Source organism: Alternaria triticimaculans (genome assembly GCF_023758025.1).
Source record: "Alternaria triticimaculans strain BMP 0046 chromosome Unknown scaffold_4, whole genome shotgun sequence".
Classification (NCBI taxonomy): domain Eukaryota; kingdom Fungi; phylum Ascomycota; class Dothideomycetes; order Pleosporales; family Pleosporaceae; genus Alternaria; species Alternaria triticimaculans.
In genome coordinates, this window is record NW_026055961.1 from 1,296,663 (window position 1) to 1,316,970 (window position 20,308).

At 53.9% G+C, this 20,308-nt stretch overlaps 6 protein-coding genes across 6 annotated transcripts; 3 read left to right on the forward strand and 3 right to left on the reverse strand.

Annotated features, from left to right (window-relative positions):
- Window positions 1–372: 372 nt before the first annotated feature.
- J4E78_004003 (uncharacterized protein) lies at window positions 373–1,371 on the forward strand (the record flags this gene model as incomplete). Its single annotated transcript, XM_049364635.1, has 2 exons — window positions 373–520; window positions 575–1,371. 2 exons carry the CDS (start codon window positions 373–375, stop codon window positions 1,369–1,371), a joined length of 945 nt encoding a protein of 314 aa, XP_049223713.1.
- Window positions 1,372–2,327: 956 nt separating this feature from the next.
- J4E78_004004 (uncharacterized protein) lies at window positions 2,328–3,719 on the reverse strand (the record flags this gene model as incomplete). Its single annotated transcript, XM_049364636.1, has 1 exon — window positions 2,328–3,719. The coding sequence occupies one exon, from the start codon at window positions 3,717–3,719 to the stop codon at window positions 2,328–2,330; it is 1,392 nt and encodes a 463-aa protein (XP_049223714.1).
- A 460-nt stretch (window positions 3,720–4,179) lies between these two features.
- J4E78_004005 (uncharacterized protein) lies at window positions 4,180–5,967 on the reverse strand (the record flags this gene model as incomplete). Its single annotated transcript, XM_049364637.1, has 6 exons — window positions 4,180–4,488; window positions 4,536–5,387; window positions 5,437–5,568; window positions 5,622–5,708; window positions 5,760–5,831; window positions 5,878–5,967. The coding sequence occupies 6 exons, from the start codon at window positions 5,965–5,967 to the stop codon at window positions 4,180–4,182; spliced, it is 1,542 nt and encodes a 513-aa protein (XP_049223715.1).
- A 1,669-nt stretch (window positions 5,968–7,636) lies between these two features.
- J4E78_004006 (uncharacterized protein) lies at window positions 7,637–8,377 on the forward strand (the record flags this gene model as incomplete). Its single annotated transcript, XM_049364638.1, has 1 exon — window positions 7,637–8,377. One exon carries the CDS (start codon window positions 7,637–7,639, stop codon window positions 8,375–8,377), a length of 741 nt encoding a protein of 246 aa, XP_049223716.1.
- A 2,362-nt stretch (window positions 8,378–10,739) lies between these two features.
- J4E78_004007 (uncharacterized protein) lies at window positions 10,740–13,316 on the reverse strand (the record flags this gene model as incomplete). Its single annotated transcript, XM_049364639.1, has 3 exons — window positions 10,740–13,025; window positions 13,074–13,262; window positions 13,314–13,316. 3 exons carry the CDS (start codon window positions 13,314–13,316, stop codon window positions 10,740–10,742), a joined length of 2,478 nt encoding a protein of 825 aa, XP_049223717.1.
- Window positions 13,317–16,863: 3,547 nt separating this feature from the next.
- Window positions 16,864–18,814, forward strand: J4E78_004008 (uncharacterized protein; the record flags this gene model as incomplete). Its single annotated transcript, XM_049364640.1, has 2 exons — window positions 16,864–16,885; window positions 16,956–18,814. The coding sequence occupies 2 exons, from the start codon at window positions 16,864–16,866 to the stop codon at window positions 18,812–18,814; spliced, it is 1,881 nt and encodes a 626-aa protein (XP_049223718.1).
- Between the last annotated feature and the right edge of the window lie 1,494 nt (window positions 18,815–20,308).

Genomic DNA, 20,308 nt, shown 5'->3' on the forward strand with positions numbered 1-20,308 from the left:
GACGTCCAGCACTGCGATCGAATCGGAGGCGGCGGGATCTTACGCAAGCCGGCTTAGTCGTGGAGCCGTGACATCATAGTCGCGTCCTAGCAACAACACCGCTTGTATGAGACTTTCATTGCGCCGCGGACTGTCTTGCCATCATATCTGCTTTTGGTCCCCTCTCATCTTCTTAGGCCTGCTCCCTGCTGCTGATCGCGTCCTCGTGTCTTTCCTGCTTCACTTCCCTCACTTCACCCTCTGGTCGCGTGCCGTGTTACCCTATCCGCACACTCCCGTCGCAAGCGCGTTGGATACCCCTTGGAGTCGCAACAGGACTCATCGCCGTTCTACCTGCAAATCTCAGAAGACCGTCGAGGGACATCAGCCAGCATGTTGGGGCTCTCGTATTGGGTCGTCCCCATCTTCTCCGCAGTAGTATGGACTGCTATGCTCATCACCATGTTGGTGTACTGGGCGGCCACCGGCAAACCGCACTACGTGACGATGAGCGAAGGGCAAAACATCCCTTACATTTCTGGTGAGTTATGCAGAATGGGCACTCTACGATCCATACAATGCTAACGGCATCCAGACATCGGTGCGGATTACCTCAAAGCCATGTTCATTGCCATGTCCGCCGTTACTGTCGTAACCTTCGATCTCGCCTTCATTTTCGAGCGCTGGTTGCGACACACCAACAAACTTGCGCCAAATACGTCTCATTGGCAGAAGATCTACTCAGGTTGCGCAACCGTCGCCGCCATAGTCGGTGCCGCCGGTCTGATCCTCCTTACTATCTTCGATTGCAAGAACCACAACAGACTGCATAACATCTTTCTTGGTGTTTTCATTATCGGCTACATCGTCTCAGCAATCTTCATTTGCTGGGAGTACCAGCGCCTAGGCATACACTACCGCGAGCACTCCATCCTCCGAATCTCCTTCTGGATCAAACTCTTCTTCATCATCACCGAAGTGTGCCTCGCCATCGCCTTTGCGGTATGCTCCAAGCAGCACATCTATAACGTGGCTGCTGTTCTCGAGTGGTGTGTATCCTTCATCTACTGCTTCTACGTCTTCAGCTTCTTCATCGACTTCCTACCTGCCACGCGCACCAAGAACCACCAGTCCAAGCAGACCGAGATGCAAGTCTTCGAGGAGGGCGGTGAGACCGGACGAACCCACCCCCACCACCACATGGGCGATGGCGCTGCAGATAGCCAGCAATACTACCGGGGTAACTCGCAAATGGCCGTCCCGACAACCAATGGCTACACCAACGGATACACCAACGGCAACTCTCTTACCAATGGCTATGTATCACACACCGGAAATGGCTACCCTATGCCCGCCCAGGACCCATCCCCACTACCCTCGCGCAACTTCTAATTTCTCAATGTATACCCCTTTTGTACATATTCAGTTTGTTTTGTTTTGAGCTTTTGGCATTAACATATACCACTGGCGTTTTGATTGTCTAAGTTGCACCGCATAGTTACGATTTGGGAATTAGCACGCATAAGAGTTGTCTAGATGGCGAATGAATGTACTAGTAAATGATATTTAATATGGCTTATAATGGAATGAGATGATATGACAACTAGTCTTTCTGCTACACGCCGAAATTTAACAGAACATGAACCACTCAAACCATTCACAACACAATGTATTAGACTTTGGACATACACCTGCATTGCGATTGTATCCCGTCTTACTTCATCGCGTTGTGCTGTGCTTCTGTGCCTGCACGAGTACATTCAAAGAAGCAGCAAGTGACTGTACCTTTTTTTCCCACCAAAGGTGGACTGGCGATTCAACTTGGAGGCGAGTGGAAGTATCATACTGATTGTGGGCAATTTTGGTGGATTCAAGGTTTTCAATCTGGAAATGACAACAGGACAGAAACTCGCTCATCGAATACTCATGCAAGCTTACCTTGATATTCCTGCTCAAAGCTATGTAGAATATCAAGTATATAGACTTATTCGTGTATAAATTGAGCAAGAGAAATACTAGTAAACCGCAGTCAGTTCGTTTTTAAATAATGTAGTGCTCTGGGTGAGTGGCCAAGACACAATATTTGCAAACTAGTACAAGTCAATGTATTGTCAACAAGTTCTGCAAGATACTCGATTTGTACGATCGTATGAATTATCTACGTCTCTGTCGAAACTCCTGGTCGGAGTCCAGCTACATAGCGCAGTGTAGTGAAACCAAGAATTACATACTTTCATCATGAAGACACCCATTCATGTCTATGCTATGCCCGTAAGATGCCAATATAAAACGCCAGATACATGCAGCTTCATACTGTCTGATACCGTTATGCCCAACCCGTCTAAACACTACTTATAGTTCCTATCATCCCTACGCCTCTTCTCGTACCTCTCCTCATCCTCGTACTCCCTATCTTTCCTCCGTTTCCTGCGATCATCCGAGTCACGACTGCGACTACGGTCCCGCCTATCGCTCTTGCGCTTCGATTCTCGACTCCTGCTACGGTACCGATCGCGGCGCTTTTCCTTTCGGTCGTCGGGGCTACGGCTACGTTCTCTTCGCTTCTCGCGCCTGCGCTCGCTATCATAGTCGTCGTCTCGGGTTCGCTCTCTCCGCTTGTCTCGGCGGCGGTCGCTGTCGTAGTAGTCGTCCTTGTCTCTTCGGCGGTCTTTGTCTTTCCTCCGCTCGCTGTCATAGTCGTCGTCGCGTCGGCGGTCGCGGTCGCGGTCGCAGTCATCTCGCTTTTCTTTCCGCTTCTCGCGCCTTCGCTCGTCGTCTTCGCTGTCGTCGTCGTATTTGCTCTTGCTTCTTGACGGCTTCTCGTCTGGGATCAAGCTCTGAGCCTCCAGTTTGGCCTTTAGCTCCTCTTCTGTGATCATCTCACCGGTGACCTTGTTCCGCAGCGTAACGGGGTTGTAGCTCTGCGCGACCTTCTTCCCTTTGCCTTTGCCACCACCCCATTCACCTAGCTCAACGCCTATTGCAGCATCTTCCTTTGCGCCTATGCCAAGCAGCGCTGGTCGTCGTTTGACTTCTTTCGGTTTCGCAGCAGGACCGTTCTTGCCTATTGCATCGCCGTCCTTCCAACCCATACCACGTAGGAGCGCCGCGCCGAAGCCTTCAATCGGGGTAGCTTCGTATGCTTCGAGGGTGGGCGCGTCGGGCGCATTGTTGAGATCGTTTAAGAGTGCGTCCTCTTCTGATTGTACAGGAATCACGAGATCGTTGTCCGTGGATTTGCCGCTGATCAGCGCGTCGAGTGCCTTCTTCTCGAGCCGCTGCTCTTCCGTGAGATTGTCTTGCTCCACCTCCATCGGCTCCGCGGCTTCCGCTTCCGCAGCTCCATTTTCATGCGCTTCGTCTTTCTTGATGATCGTAAGGCCATATTGCACCTTCGGCTCCTCCATCTTGCTCTCATCGATCGTGACATTTTGCGCTTGCTGATGGGGTGCTTTCGCAAGTTGTTTCCGCCGTGCCTCTGCTCGCCAATCGCGGTTGGGTAAAGCTGGAATGATGCGCGGTCCCTCCTTCTCTTTTTTCCCGTTGGCATCGACCGCGCCGCCCTCTGCTGCGTCCCATCCCGTGATCTCCTGTTGCGTATTCGAATCGTCTGGTTCGTCGTCACCGAGCAAAAGCTTGGTCTTTTTGGTGTCTTTCTGTGCGGGAGAAGATTTCAGCCCTGGCTTCGTCTTCAGTGCCCCCAGCGACATCTTGAAGCCGCCCGGCTTGGGGGCGGCCATGGTGAATAGATCCTGCGTGGAGGCGCGTGCGCGGTGCTTTGTGTTGTGCTTTCGCAACCGCTAGAGAAAGATGTGCAGAGTTTGGGAGGTTGCGATGCAGCTTCAGGAGCGAAAGGTGTGGAGGTGTTGTGGTGTTTGTGAATGTGCTGTCGTAGGAAATGTTCACTCAGAAATCCAAAGTTCGCGCGACGACCGATGATGTAGTCTTGGCACTAGGCCCCAGCCACACGAGATCAGCTCCTGACCAAACTCACCTGTCAAGCAATGCTTGATGGTTAAAATGTACTTATAAGAAAATCTGTTGCGAAAGCACCCTTGCGCGATCAGATTCGAGCGACTAAAGCATTGACGCAAACACGTGCTCCATAGTTTCACAGAGTGTACCTGCATTCACTTCTGGAGTTATTTCATTGCCCATACTTCGCAACTACAAATACATATAGTACACCACACCTAACTCTCATCCCTCGCTCGGCAGTGGGGGAAACAACACACCCTTATGCGCTGCACCCAACTCTACCAACGGAGTTCCGTAGTCTATATCTGCGCCAGGCTTGCAGTATTCAAAGGTTCTTCGATCTTGCTGTACGCCCAGCTGGTCAAGTAGCATGCGTGCTTTGTTCGGCATGTATGGCTGTAACAGGATACCGGTGATTCGAAGTGCTTCAGCAGCAAGATAAATGATCTTGTCGACATCTTCGCCAGGCTCTCCTGGGCCAAAGGTCAAGACCTTGTCCCAGGGTTGCGACATTTGAAAGAAAGCGTTTGACTTAGTCAAGTTAGTAGGATGGCAGAAAGAAGAGTCTGTAGACTTACCCCTCGGACAAACTCTGCAATTTGTGACACGGCTTTACGCGGATCGTAGGCATCAAAAGATGCATCTACTTGCGAGGCGATGGTAGCAAGAGAATTATTCCGGAACTTGGAACCTGGTCCTTCCGCCCACTCCTCCGCTGGCCACCCACCAACACGTTCGACTGCGCCACGGACACTCCATTTCTTGCCTCGTGTAACACGGGAAGCCAGGTTGCCAAGTTGCTGGTTCAAGAACTTGTTGTACAAACCAATGATGCGGAAATTGTCATAGCTCGCATCGTCTTGTATACCACCCTCGCGAGCCATGTAAAAGCGCATAACATCCGGACCGAACCGATCAAGGGCGTGAAAAGGATCGACAACCCTGCCAGTAGATTTGGACATTTTGGACCCTCCAAGAGTCCAGTGAGCGTGTGTCAGAATCTTTTTGGGCAGTGGAAGTCCAAGAGCCATAAGGAAGGCGGGCCAGTAAATGCAGTGGAATCGCACAATGTCCTTACCGATGACATGACAGTCCGCGGGCCAGCCTCCTGCTTGTTCGCGGCCCGGTGTCCACGGGTATCCGGCCTTGGTCGCATAGTTCATAAGCGCGTCGAGCCATACGTAGATGGTCTGCGAGTCGTCTCCGGGAACTCGAATGCCCCATGTTAGTCGTTCATACGGTCGAGACACAGACAGGTCCTCCAGTCCTGATTCGACCGCTTGCACAACCTCCTTCATGCGGTGCTCTGGGGTTATCCATTCGGGGTTGTTCTTGAAGAACTCGAGCAACTTATCCTGGAATGCCGAGAGCCGGAAGTGATAGTTGACTTCTGAAGACCACTCTACTTCACTGCCAGTCTCAATCGATGTCTGTGGCCTGGTCAGATCGATCGACAGTGCCGCCCTAGCAAAATCTTACCATCATCTTCCTCCCTGTGGGTGGGTCAAGATATGGCTGTACGGCAGACTGTGGGTAGAAGCATTCGTCGGTGACTGAATACCATCCCTCATGCTTCTGCTCGTATATGAGGCCCTTCTCTTGTAGCAGGAACTGTCCGCCATCAGCTACATGGCTTTCCACTGTCTGAACTCAAGTTCTCGTACCCATGCATACTCGACAGCTTCCTTGTGTTCTCTATCCGTCGTCCGTACGAAGTGATCGTTCGTGATCTCGGCTTTGGCTGCAAGTTCCTCGTACAGGTAAGTAACGATGGCGGGGGCTCGTTATGCGTGCATGCGTACTCTGAAGATCTCGGCACCCTTATCGCAGAACAGTTTCGGGTCAATGCCAGCCTTTGCAGCTGCTCTCTGAACCTGTTACAGATTTAGTGCAATACTATCACATTGCCAGGTAAACCACCTTTAGGCCGTGTTCATCTGTTCCGGTGCATAGCAACGCCTTTTCTCCTTTGAGTTCATGCCACCGCTTTATGACGTCCGTGAGGACCATGGTATACAGGTGGCCGACATGCGGGGCAGCATTGACATAGAATATTGGCGTGGTGATGTAGTAGGGCTTCTCCGACGTTTGGGTGGTAATGTGTCGGCGGCTTCGTCCGCTACCAGCCTGCAAGGACGAGCAAATCCATGCTGACCGCCGCCTCGACAAGCTCGAAAGCACCGTTCTGAACGCAGGCGCCGTGGACCTGGCTGTTCTCGTATGCATGCTTTCATGGGCGTCTCACAGTGATTCGCGACGATTTCCCGCGGCAACTTTTGGCGCGGTGCCACGTGCGACGCTAGCTTAATCAGCTCCTTATCGACCAGGCGGCTGCTCAGACAACCCAACACACACCACGACGTGTTCCTGGCGCTCGAGTCCTTCGCATTCATATCACCAGCTGAAACCGGCGACTTCGAAAGAGCTCATGGAGTGAAAACTTTCGTATTCAGAGGGCGCATCGAGCCTGGCTGACGATTCCCCTGACAGTAATCCCACCAGTATTGCGTTGCCAATAGACTCACAAGCCCAACAGGAACCGTTCGCGATTCAAAGGATTCAGACTAGGGGTGTCCTTCCCACGTGGCACATGGTGCACGGCAAGGAGCATTCATGCAGGTGTTTCTTTTCCATCGAAATATGTCGTCAGACGCCCCCAAGCGCACCCTGCATGCGAGCGACACTTGCATAATCATCTTGCCGACAATGCTATATTCTCCACCTCTCAGCGTATCTACCGTTTACGGCTGGTCAAACCGCTGCTGTTCTAGGACAACGGCTCTTTCGGAAGCCCTCGCAGAGTCACTTGCATCATGGTCCTCCTACGTCAACACTGGGCGAGCCCATTGTCGTACAGATCACAGGTTGCGATCGATCCAAAATCATTGGTGGACCTGAAGTCTCTTTCTCTCGATCTCAAAGATGATTTCATTCTCGACATGCGCTAATGTGCGTAATATTGCTCGATCACACCTCCATGAAAGCTACTCCACCTTTGAGCCGCCTCCTTAACGCCGATACCTCAATCCTGAGTCGTTTACTCGTGAACCTTCCAGAAGGCGTTCTTTGATCCAGTAAAATCAATCTTTCATAATGTGGCGCGTCATTGTGCTGATATCGAGTGCACGCGAGCCGTGCCAAGCCTCTTTTTTCTATTGAAGCTATTCAGACCCAAAAGAGGTAATCACAACACCAGAACTCGTTCGCTTTCAACGTTGTAGTAATCCCTTGTTGCACTTGTCGCAAAGCGTATGCTCGCCGTCTCCCCGCGAGCTTTGAATCTTCTCGGACCAAGTTATCCGTAATCCATGGCGCCCCCGAAGGCCTGGAAGACCTCTTTGCTCTGGATAACCTTGCTTTGGGGCTTAACCGACCTCCATTCAGAGTGATCCCTTTGAGGGCTTGCCTTCACTTATCGGACTTGGGCGACCCGAAGGTCTATTGAGCAACAATGTGGCCTATTCATGTTCTGGGGTGTCAATAGAGAAAAAGAACGCCTCCGTTAGGTTCTCTCGTGTGATTACATCTCCCTCTCGAACTTAAGTACTCTCCCCAGCACGCACCAATATCTTTCGACATCGTCTGCACCTTCAAGGATCAGCATCAACCATCTGATCAACAGTCGATCCTCTCCAACCTTCACGATACTTTACCACACGATCTATCCAAGTTCGACATCATGAAGATCTCCGCCTTCATCGCCTCCGCCATCCTGTCGGTCACTGTTAACAGTGCCGCCTTGCCAGTTCCTGCCCCCGTCGCTGCACCCGCTGCTGAGGGAACGAGAAAGCCCGTTTGGGGACGCAACGCTGAAGCAGCACCCGCTGAAGCAACGCATAAGCCCGTTTGGGGACGCAACGCTGAAGCAGCACCCGCTCCTAGCCCACAGAAGCATAAGCCCGTCTGGGGACGCGACGCTGAAGCAGCACCCGCTCCTGGCCCACCGAAGTGGGTGTATCCCGGAACGAAGCCCGTTTGGGGACGCAACGCTGAAGCTGCTCCCGCTCCTGGCCCACCGAAGTGGGTGTATCCCGGAACGAAGCCCGTTTGGGGACGCAACGCTGAAGCTGCTCCCGCTCCTAACCCACAGAAGCATAAGCCCGTCTGGGGACGCGCTCCTGAAGCTGGGAAGTGGGTGAAGCCCGGAACGAAGCCCGTTTGGGGACGCAACGCTGAAGCAGCACCCGCTCCTAACCCACAGAAGCATAAGCCCGTTTGGGGACGCGACGCTGAAGCTGCTCCCGCTCCTGACGCAGGGAGAAAGCCAGTTTGGGGGCGCGATGCTGAAGCTGCTCCCGCTCCTGACGCAGGGAGAAGGCCAGTCTGGGGGCGCAACGCTGAAGCTGCTCCCGCTCCTAACCCACAGGGTGGGCCCCTTTGGGACACCAAAGTTGGCGCGGCCGAAGACGATGAGGAGTAAACCTCTTCACGATGAGGACATTCTTCGACTCTTATATCGCACTACGACAACCGCCATATCAGCTGCTCGATTGCACCATCTCCTACCTTCGATTCAGAACACTCGACGCACACTCGATCATTCGCAAGTCATACACACGCCAGCTACACTTGCAGTATGACCATGGACAACCACGCGACGAGTCTTGTGTTATTATACCGATAGCTCTACACAACACTGTCTCAGTCATGAGGCATGTTCTGGTACCTCATCAGTACACGGACAGAGCTTGACCGGTCTCCCACCTCTTGGACCACGTTCGTGGCATGGAGAGTTTGTACATACATGGTGGCAGACGTCTGGTTAATTCTTTTTCTTAAATATGTATGTAATGGTCGAACTGTACGAGCTTGCTCGATTTCCTTCTTGGTATCTAGTAATATATTCTTGTCCATGCTTGCACTACATTGCAGTTTTGCTGGCATGATCATCCCTCCACTGTGCCAGCATGCATATCACACTTGATTAACAACATCGGTGTGGCTTTGATCGTCCATTGTCAGCTCATATACACAGCCCCAAACTATGCATCTGGTCTTCCATACCGAGCTTCAAGCAATGGTCACGTAGTCGATCTCCGACTCCATACGCAGGTTCGTACAACATCGCCTCGTCCAACTCATCACACGTGCTCCCCTCAGAATAGCCGCTCAAGCTACCACCGTAACAGCAACAATCTCCGCGCCCATGGTCCATCACTACCGACACTACCATCACTTCGCGCTCATGTCACGACGCACCAGAGATTTTGACAGCTGTCAGTGCGACCTTGCCTTGTAACGTGCATCATCTAGTTGGAAAAAAGTGCACCTATGCAATTAGCCGCTGTCATTCGCACGTTGGTGCTCACCTAGGAGCACCGAGAGAGAGGCTCTGAGATTAAGCTCCTTGGTCGCTGGCATGGACTTGTGTGATGGTGGTGGAGAAGATGGGGATTGTGCTATCAAACTTCCCGGCGAGGGAGCGAGTCGGACGTTGTGCGACGCGGATTGAACGTCTGTTTTGCCTGCGAGCTGAGCTGAGAGCAATGCAACCTCGGAGGAGCGATGGGAGTAGAGATGAAGTTGAAGTGGTGTACGGCTCCAGCTCCGATTTCCCCCGCTCTCGGACACACTCCAATAAGTCGATATTTCGCATATCGTTTCCAATAATTATCTCATCGTTTCACCGAAGTCACACAAACATATCCAAGACCCCCAATCAATGCCCTGTCACCGAACCGTCATATTGCCAAAACTCCACACTCAAAAACTTTAATCTGTCATTTGATGAGTAGTGCAATATCAAACATTTGTCACCTCCCAGCCCGATCCAGCCCCGCGGTAACCCAATCGTCCAAGGCATTTAGCAGTATGCCTTGTGAACGAACGATTGAGCTGAACGTATCGCACATCGTCGCTTAGCATGTCACATATGGGGTGACGTTTCACATGCGAGTGATGGAGGTTCATGCGCGAAGTCAAGCGAGCGGACCAGGTGGCATGTGTGTTTAAGGGCCTTAAGATCCGATTTAGCAATCGAGAATTTGAAATAAGAACTCAGGATAAACTGATCATAATTAGCGGTATTTTGTGGATACGTTGACTATATTCGTGGTTGACGTATTTGGGGGCCGACGTGGTTTCGTGATGGGGCTGCTTTCGGCCGGGGGAGAACAACGCACACCGCCGGGGCGACCCCACGAGAACAACGTCGGAGACCGAGTGTTTTAAAGCAAGTGACGAGCATGGATGCTTCGGAAGGCGGTGATGAAGTGGTATCTATACGTGGAAGCACGGCGATGGGTGGTTATAGGAAGAGTTTGTAGTATGACGTTCATTCGTATTCATGGATAGTACCTAGATGTTCCCTTCACCTTCCCGCCCCACACTTGCATCCATCTCACTTCATCTCAACATAAGGACAGCTTTTAGTCAAAGCAAAAAAATACCACCCGATTCAAGGAGTGATTGTTGCAAGACCTCCACGCTCGAGCAAAATGACCAAGACATTACCATGTTCAAACCAAAGAATAACCAAATGTTCCCTGACCTTGCGGCCCCGCTCAGCGTTCCAAGTCTTTAGATGTATGCAGTAGTGAAAGTAAATATATGCTGCCTCCAAGAGATTGGGAGAAGACACAAATAGCAGTAACATGCAGGATGGCGCGAAACAAAAAGAACAACGGAAAGGGTATAATAGCGGATCATGATCGGACTGAGGAAGAGGAGATTGCGCAGAAATCAAGAAGACGACAAAACATACGCTCGCTTGCTAGACCAAAAACAATTGAAACAAGAACAGACTAGTAGAGGAAAGTGTGATGGCCATGTAAGTGTAGCCATCACATGTTAGCGCCATTGATATTGACTTCGTAGCCGTCGCTCTTAGCCTTCAAGGCCTTGGCCAACATGAGCTCACGCATCCAGTCAATTCTCTGGTCTTTGGTGGTTACAGCAAAGTGCTGGACCTTGCCGTTGGGCATCACCTTTTTGACATCGCCTTTTCCAGGTGCGGCAGGCACAAGCTGGAACTCAAAGGCAGGAGTAGAAGCAGCTGACTTCTCCTTGTGATGACCCGAGGAGAGCTTCAGAGCCTTGAACTTGGCAGAGAGCTTGTTGGAAGCGATGGATGAGCATGCTACTGCGTAGTCGTCCACGTCGATCGTCTGCAGTGCGGATGAAGACGGAAGCTCATTGGGATGCATAGCTAGCTGTGTGCCCTGGAGGCGGAAGTGGTGGTCTTGCCATTCGTGACGCAGGAGCTTCGTGCGGCGCTTCTTCATCCATCCGTGGTGGTTTACTCCCTTGTACACAAAGCCTCCCTTGTGCAAAGGCGCAATCGTGTCACTAGCTTCGCTGGCGAATGGCTGGGTAGCTTTGAGCGGCGACGAGCCAGCGCTGTCGCTAGTACTGACCGAGTCGTCGAAAATGGTTCCGCGCAGGGTGTCGTCATCTGAGTGGGCGGTTGGGCTGAACACGCGATCCTCAGCAAGCGCCGGCATGGGCAACGAGGGGCGCCTTCGGTCGTGACGCGATCCAACTCTTTGGATTTGGGGCTGGTACTGCATGTTCGGAGGCACGGACTGGCTTGTGTCGCGACTAAGTGGCTCCTGTTGCACAGCAGTCACAGGAACGTCCATCTCGGAGAAGGGCGTGCCGAACCGGTAGACGCCACCTGGTGACGCTGTCCTACATGGCGAGAATGCGGTGTCGGGTGCGAGGTACTGTTGTACTGGGACTCCTTGGCGTGGGTTACCAGCCGGTTGGGCAGACATTGAACGTGCGGGAGGAATCGTCAACTTGGGAAGGCTCTTGAGATTTGAATGAGGTGCTGGCATGAACTCCGGGGGATGCAGAGCTGGAGTTGAGGGTGAGCGACTGAATGGATCGAAAGACTTTGTTGTATGCGCCGATGTAGATGCAGAAAAGGCTGAAACCTGCGGGTAGTGCGATTGCTGTGGTATCACCAAGAAGGGACGAGGTGGGTATGATTCTGTAGGCGGGGTTGGAGGAGCCTCGATTGGAGTAGCGCTGACGAAGGGCTGCTGGCCTTGTAGGGTGAGGAACTGTCGCACATTGTCTTGCGGGTCGCGTTGCTCAAACTTTTCTAGGTCTTGAAGACTGAAATCAGGTAGCTGACCAGGCCCAAGGACGTCGGACGATGCTACAACAGACGGCACCACAACAGAAGGGGTAGCTTCAGAGTTCGGGCGGTGGACGTTCTCGACAGCGTGGGATGCTGTTTGGGGGTTGCCTGGATCACCCGCTATGAAGATGTGACCACCCTTCTCGGGCGAGATCGGGAAGCCGTGTTCCTGTTGAAGTCTGGCAAGTTGCCGCTGTTGCTTCCTCCATTTGGCGCATCGTTCACCCTTTGCGCACACGTGTGGCTTGGGAAGCAGCTGTTCGATCGCTACAATGGAGACGGAATGCGCAGGTGTGATAACATCGTCTGTCATGTGGTTCCCTCGCAACTTATCGCGTCGACTAGCTTTCCTGCCCTTGCTCTTGGACCTGTTCCGTGCCTCTGTGCATGGTCGTTCAATGTCTTCGAAAGGAGTCGGGATGGCTGCTGGGGCAGTTGGCGACATCAGCCCGTCGGCAGTGCGCAGAGAATCGATTTGGTTCCACAGCTGATGTCTCTTGCCAAAGGACTGAATCTCCAACTCCTTCAGGTCGTCGAACTGCAGATCCAGTAGTACCGCACCGGAGATGTCGTGCTCCATGAACTTGTCAATTACGTCGTCTTCAAATCCGTTCTGATACATCCAGGTCGCAACGTCTTTGGAAGTCCAGGCGCGCACTTCAGCGTTGTCCAAGTGGGCAACGGCGAGAGCGATATTGTTGTACTCTCTCTGGGGGACAATGGTTTCGGGAGTGGCCTCTCGGAAGGAGGTTGGAAGACGAAGTGGAGTTTCTTTTGGCAGGAGAGGCGACATCTGCATTACTTGGCCCTCGTCAAACGGAAAGTCGCTGGACGACACTGAGGCGCGGAAGAGGTGTGGTCCTCTGGGGCCTTCTACTGACTTCCGTTCTGGCCAATAGGCGAACTGTGGTCGTACTTCTTCCGCAGGTGTCCGTACTTCCTCAAAAGTAGAAATCGTTGTTTGACTTCGCCTGTTGTCGCTCTTTGGAAAGTCAGTGTCGCATTTGGTGAAGGGCCAGAATATACATACAGATGAGCCACTGAACTCTTCGAATTCGCTAGAATCATCCTCGATGTCGGTGTATGCGACACTGATGTGAGAAACCGGGCGCTCTAGCGATGAGCGGGCCGTTAGAGCATTGGAGAAGAACGACTGTGTCTTTCCTCGTTCGAACATTTCCACGCCCGGCTCCAGCGGGGTGATGGGTGTCATGGCCTGCTGATCGGGATGTCAGAACCGCACATGGAGAGGACTGAGAGTCTAGCTTACCATGATCACGGGTTTGGAGCGTACACGCTCTGTGAGAGGGAATTTGGTTGTTCGGGAGGCTGCTAACAACTATTCCGGGCGAGTGTCGCGAGCATGGCACACACACAGTAACAGCACAACGATCGAAAACGGAGAAAGAGACCCTTCGGGTGGAGAGCGCTTGAGGGTCTTTTGTAAAGGCTGCTTGGGCGCCGTTGACGGTGGGGGAGTGTGGTTCGACAATATCACACTTCGCAGCTGCACGAGACAGCGCATGCCTGCTTAAGCCGGCCACTGAGGCAGTCGACTCGACGAGCGACACCGCTTCTCGGCCAATGTGAATCCGGGCCTTTCCCGCCCGCATGCTGGTCGAGGGTTAGGCTGGCGCTTAGACTCGAGCGTTGAGAGGGCGTGAGACGGCCCCCATTCGCTGGGCTGCAGATTGGCTGGCGGGCTAATTCTGCTCGATGAGGACATTAACTGCCATTAATACCTCGCAGCGCGGGCCAGACGCATGAAGAGGCCAGGGCCGTCACGGATCCACTCAGGATCAGGGTCGACGGCAGCGGATCGCGTCGCCGCTTGTCGAGTGCAGATGCGACGACGATCTGAGCTGGCCATGCCGTGCCCGCGTGCTGTTGGCTGCTTCGCGGTGCCTGCGCAGCCCCAGAGTACGTACCTCGGGATGTTTTTCGTCCAGTCGCATCACCACCGCCACCGCGACCAAGTCATGGCAGGTCATTCTGGATGTCACTTGACCTTCGAGCCTCTGCGCGCGGTGTCGGTGAAGCTTCGGTTCGGAGCGTCGACTGGGTCCCAGGACTGTGGCTGGTTGAGGTCGCTAGCCGACAGCCTCATCAGCGACATGCAGCAAGCGATATTGGCACAACCATATCACATGCGGATGCGTTCCGTGCTCGACGGCTGTGTGCAGCCTGCAGCCGTGCGCGCCGCCGCCGACTCGAGCACACCAGCCTGTCGTCATCGCTGTAGTCGCGTTTCCCGAGCATTGCGAGCACTCTCCTGCCCGTCGGACCTACCTCGATGTCTTTTGCGTTGTCGTGCGACCTGGATGCTAGCACAATCAGCATGCTAGCACAATCCCCCGAACCTTGACTCATCCCACAAGCGTCCCCAGTGGCCCACCGGCTATCTGCTACCGTTGCGATGCCATGCCAGACCGCCGCTCCGACCGTTGCACACCACCACCTAGCACCTAGCCCATCCACGACGGCTCGCCATGGGACCCTCATTACCTTGCCGACCAACGGTCGCTCGCAGAGCTCCTTCACCACGACCCCGTGACTGAGTGGTCCTGCGGCCAGCCGCATCTTTTGAGTCTGGTGTTCCACTATCACCATGGCCTCGTTGAAGCGTGGATGCCAAAGGCGAATCAGCGTGCGGAGACGACTTCCCACGACCAGACTACCAGACCGCAAGTTGTGCAAGCATCAAGCATGCTCCCCAGCAACCTCGATGAACCGCGCCAAGCTGAACAGAATTTCTTTCTCTTGTGCTACGTGCTGCATAGTTCGTGAAATACCAGCAGAACGGCTCTCGTCCCACATTTCCGTGCATTACGAAGAGTCACAAACTGCTCGTGAGCATCCGGCTCCGAAAGCTCTGCGCATGGCGCTCAAGACCCGGTTAGATTTTCATCACCACTACCACAAGTGGTACCCGAAAGCGAGCGATGAAATTGTCCAATTGTGCCGTTGGCCAGATTGGCCATCTCAATCTAATCCGCCTCATCTTCATCACCCCAAGGAATCCAACAGGATGCATGGAAGGCAGTATCATATCCAGATACCGGGGAACGATAGCGGCTTTCAGCGGGAACATGACGGCCAAAGCATGAATGCGCATTGTCAGGTGAGCAATCCCGTGCATGCCCAACCGTCCGAAGAGGTACCTAGTCGCTAGAGGGCCATTCGTGGACTACCAAGTATTGATTGTAATTGTCGGTAACCAATCGCACGTCTAGCAAGTGGTATCACATCCCGAACGGGTCTCGCTTCACCTGTCTTGCAGGCATGACGAAGGACGACTAATTATGGGCATTTACTTTGAACCGGCAACATAATTAAGGGCCTATACTTAGCAGCGGCCCTTCCCTGTCACCCACCGAGATTTCCTTGCCGGTGGCTTGCCCCGCAGTGTAAGCTAGGACGATGGATGCTGTCATTGGATACACAGCTTCACTAGAGAAAGCTTGTCCTGCAAATTCCAACCCCGTCAACATGCACAAGCGACTTGCTTCGCGTGGGAGCGCACGCTGACTGGATGCCACTGCCTGTCGTGCCATGCTAACTCGCCGCGTTACTCGAAGGCTCACCCACTCTACTTCCAAGGTTGTCCTCTACCGCGTAGCTCGGGAAAACACCATCAACCGACCTGCCGTGTTTGGTCGACAATGCGGTCTACGTTTTCGTTCGCCTAGCTACTAGCTGGTCAAGTCCCGCTGTGGAAATGATCACGACAGCGTGCACGCGAATTGGGCCGCCTCGAGTCTGCGTGACTCTGCCCGCGAAAGCCCGAACGTTCTGGCTGAACGTAGCACAGGCGAATAGATTCGAGTAGCAGCCGCATCTCGTGGGACCACGAGTCGCTGTACCTTTGTTGGTGTCGACACGCGGGCAGGTACCAATACACCACGTACATGGGACTTGCAGATGCTATGCCATCATCTACATACTTGGCATACTGCAGTACGGGATCTGCACACTGCACAAGGCCACCAGTAACGTCCGGGCCGGCCACTTATCGCAGCCGCTTCATGTACTTCCTAGGCCGCTCTTGGACGCACCTCGATAGTGCCCCGCAAGGAGGTTGGCACAAGAGGGGATCAAGGCATACGGCCCCGGTCAGCAAAAACTCTCAAGGCGACATGGGAGTATGCTTCCAGTACTAAATGGGTCATTTAACTTGCTAAAGTCGTTGCGGGGACCAGTAAGCCGATCGATAGCCGTGGAGATATACGCGCTAAGTGCTGCTGTTGGCTCTAGCGCGGCGGGTAGAGAGCCCCAAAATAGCTGGGAGCACAGAATGACCCCAAATGTCGACATCAGGCTGCACGCCAGGACTAGTCGTCCAATCAGTGTGCCGCGTGCGTGTGCTGCATGGCGTTCGCATCTCCCTCCCGTTGGATGACCACCCGGCCTGATAGCAGGGACTCCAATTATAGATTCAGCAATATTTGTGAACATTCTGCCGTTCGTGGTAGATATAAGGTACATGTCCTTCACTAATACTTCTCCACGCAACAGGTAGACCGCATAATTTGGTTCCGCTCCTTCCTTCACATCAAGCCCGCTGGTCAGGCTTTGAATACCCATCTTTAATTACGAGCAGCCCGGTCGAGCCCTGCCATCCTGTCCCTTACGAATCGTCCCGTCGCGCGTTAGTCGTTATTGCCGCATTGTTTACTGGCTTTCCTCATATACCACCGCTCTGGGTACATCAAGCGTCCATGTCCTCCTCGTCCGCTCCCCCATCCGCTACCAAACAGTCCTCCACCATGGTAGGGACTACAAATGCTGCTAATGCAGCAAAGCAACAAGCTGCAGCAAAAATGCACCGTCGTTCACGATCAGGTAAGGACCACCCTTTCGATGACATGCAGGGATCCTGCGCATGGACGGTTGACTAACGGGACCTCTGCAGGGTGCTTCACATGTCGCCTGCGACGGAAGAAGTGTGATGAGGGCAAACCATCTTGCCGCGCCTGCAAACACCTTGGTCTCAAGTGCGAATACAAGAGGCCAATGTGGTGGAGCAACAATGAACAAAGGCGGACTCAAAAAGAAGTCATCAAGAACATCATCAAGCGCACCAAGCTTAATGAGAAGACAGCACAGAGCGGCGCAATGGGCACCAACACACCACCAAGCCTGTGCCATTCCATGCAAACTGCCGACACCTTCTCAGACGGTGTCAGCTGCACTCGCGCGCCATCTGTCGACTCCCAGAACTCGCTGGACTACAACTTCAACCCCACTGTCACACCTGACTTCTACAACTCGTCAATGCCTCCGCCAATGTTCGCCCCCACTTTCACCCACCCAGGTCACTACGTACCCTACGACATCGACATCAAGACCGAAAGCCAAATGTTCATCAACGACATTCCAACTCGTCGCGATTCCACACTGTCATCTTACAGTCACTACCAAACTCCGCCCGCTCACATCTATCCCACGGACGACTGGATCCAGAAAGATTACTTCGAGCGCCGCGAATCGTACATTGAGGAGCCCCTCGAATTTCCCATCTTTGACTACACTACCTACGGTGCTTTCAGCCCATCACACCAGCCCTCCATTCAGGTCGAAGACTGTGATCGCCATCTTCTCAGCCATTTCCTCGACAACATCATGCCCACAGCATTCCCGGTTCTTGAGACAAACCAGCCCGGCGCTGCGCAGCGCGATGTGATCATTCCAGCTCTGGAGTCCAACAAGGCTTACCTACACTGCTGCATGAGCATATCTGCGCTACACATGAAGACTACTCAAGGACTTGTGGGAGAAGTGATCGACCAAGACATCCAACGGCACCGCGGAGAAACCGTTCAGCAACTCACTGCGGCGCTCTACAGCGACAGCCAGCATGGTCAGACTCTCGAGGCCGCGCTTGGTATGATCTTTTTCCAGTGCTCAGTCGGCCGATTCAACGATGGCCTGATGGACATCCCGTGGCATGGACACTTCGAAGCAGTCCAGAACCTTGTTCACAGGCTCGAGCTTCCCGCGCAGATGATCGCGATGAACGGACAAGCACACGCTCAGCCTCCCTTCAACATGACACTGGCTTCCTGGATCGACATCCTCGGCGCTACCATGCTGGGCAGGACACCATCTTTCGCTGACACCTACCGCGAGAAGCTCATTGCTGACGCATCGTCTGGCCTCGCCGAACTCATGGGCTGTGAAGATCGCATCATGTACCTGATCTCGGAGATTGCTTGCCTCGAAGCGCTGAAGAACGAGAACATGGATGTTGTCCAGCTTTGCGCGCACATCAAGCTCCTCGGTGAGCAAATCAGCTTGACTGAGCCTCCCCAAGGATCGCTCAACAGCGCCTACACATCTACCGGCGAGATTCTCCCAAGGCAGCTTCGCCGCAACATGACGGCAGTGTACCGTCTAGCCGCCCGGATCTACTTGTGCAGCCTAGTGCCAGACTTCGACCGCACATCGGCCACATTCGTCAACCTGGTCAGCGCCCTTTGCAAGGCTATGGAGTACATTCCTGCCGGACCCGACGGATTTGACCGCTCCCTTGTATGGCCCCTTTTGGTCGCTGGCTCCGTCTCGGTGCAACAGTCAGGATTCCGCAGCATGTTTGCTGAGCGCTCCGCCCTCTTGGGCGAGGCTGCTAACTTTGGCTCGTACGGACGAGTCAAGAACCTCTTGGAAGAGGTATGGCAGGTCAACGACGACAACCTCGCGAAGGGCAACACCCAGAGTGTCCACTGGCGGGACATGATGCGCCAGAAGAACTGGGACTTTTTACTCATCTAAAAAGCCTGGCTCTTCTGCTGGTATGCATCCTGGTCTGGTGTTTCTCTTCGCGAACTACATTCTCTCTACGTCTGTCACTCGCCATACCTCTTTCGACCACCACAAAAGCGCTTTGCTTATTTCTTTGCATATATTTTCTTCACTACGATACCCACTTTTTGTAATTTGGATACCATTGGCTCCACGGGAGCAATGCAGCATTTCTAGGGCGCAGCAGCATCGACTGGATGGCGTTGGAGGGACTTTACGGGTGACGATTTCACGGCCGAATCTGGGGCGTGTTTGGAAAGGGGCACATGGAGTGCATGGGAAGCTAGCGCAGCACCCAGGCGCCAACATGTATAGTAGAGTTGGATGGGGCTCGAGTGAGCGCCCATGGATGGAGGAGAGAATTGAAGCTGAAACGAGCGTATCGCTCAAGATTACAACGCCTCTTTGGTGCATATGTGACGGTGATTGGCTGTAGAGGGTTGGCGCGACAGTCGCATGTTGCTGCTGAAGAGAGGCCTCTAATTTTAGCGAGAACATGGGGCGGAATGCGACGCTGCAAGTCGACGCGTACAGCAACAGACGACCAGCACAACGGCCGCTTCGAGTTTGCCATCCAAGTTGCAAGCAGGTTGCGGGGGCAGCATCTAGGCTCTGTCGACTGCATCGCGTTGCACGCCGTCGAGTGCGGGCCCGTAGAGACTACCATTTTGCCGTGGCCGTTATTAACACCTAGACTCGTATTCCGCCCCCACCCAGTTGTATAGACGTACTGCACCGCGCCGCCTGCATCGCGCCCTCGACATCCGAACTCCACCTTTGCCATGGCGTCTCCAGCGCCGGTTCCCTTCACCTCGCTCGACACCAGCACGCGGCAGCCAGCGAAGGATGAGGTCGAGTCGCCGAGCATCTCGAGCACCAACGCGCTTGCCCGCTACGAATACGAGGCGGGCCACGCCAATGCCACGACGGGCACCAAGATCCTCATGGTAGAGTGGGAGGACGACGACACGACGCGCGGGGTGCGCGGCGACTGGCACATCTCGTGGGACGGCAGCACGCGCGTGCTGCCGGCCGACGACCAGCCTGCCAACGACGTGAACCGCATGTATTTCCTGCTGCCTCCGGGCGTTGCGGTGCCCACCAGCGTCACACTCACGCTACGGCCCCAGGACGCTAGTATATCGCCTGTGGTCTGGCACACCAACCCTCTGCCCGCCCTGTTTCCGCCTGAACTCGGAGCCTCCGCGCGTGCAGCCGGCAAGAAGGGCGTGCTGCACACCATCTGGGCCAAGAAGCGGTTACAGGTCTTGCAGAAAGAGATTGAGGCCGAGTCGCGCAACAACGTCGAGGGCATTGGCCTGCTCATGGTGGTGCAGGAGAAGGAGTGGATCGAATCAACGTTTGGCGTCAATGCCAAACCAGCCGGCCTGAGCATCTCGTTGGGGGAGCCGACGTTAGCCCCGATGAAGGGTCCAGCTAGCCCACGATCTCCAGGCGGAGGCA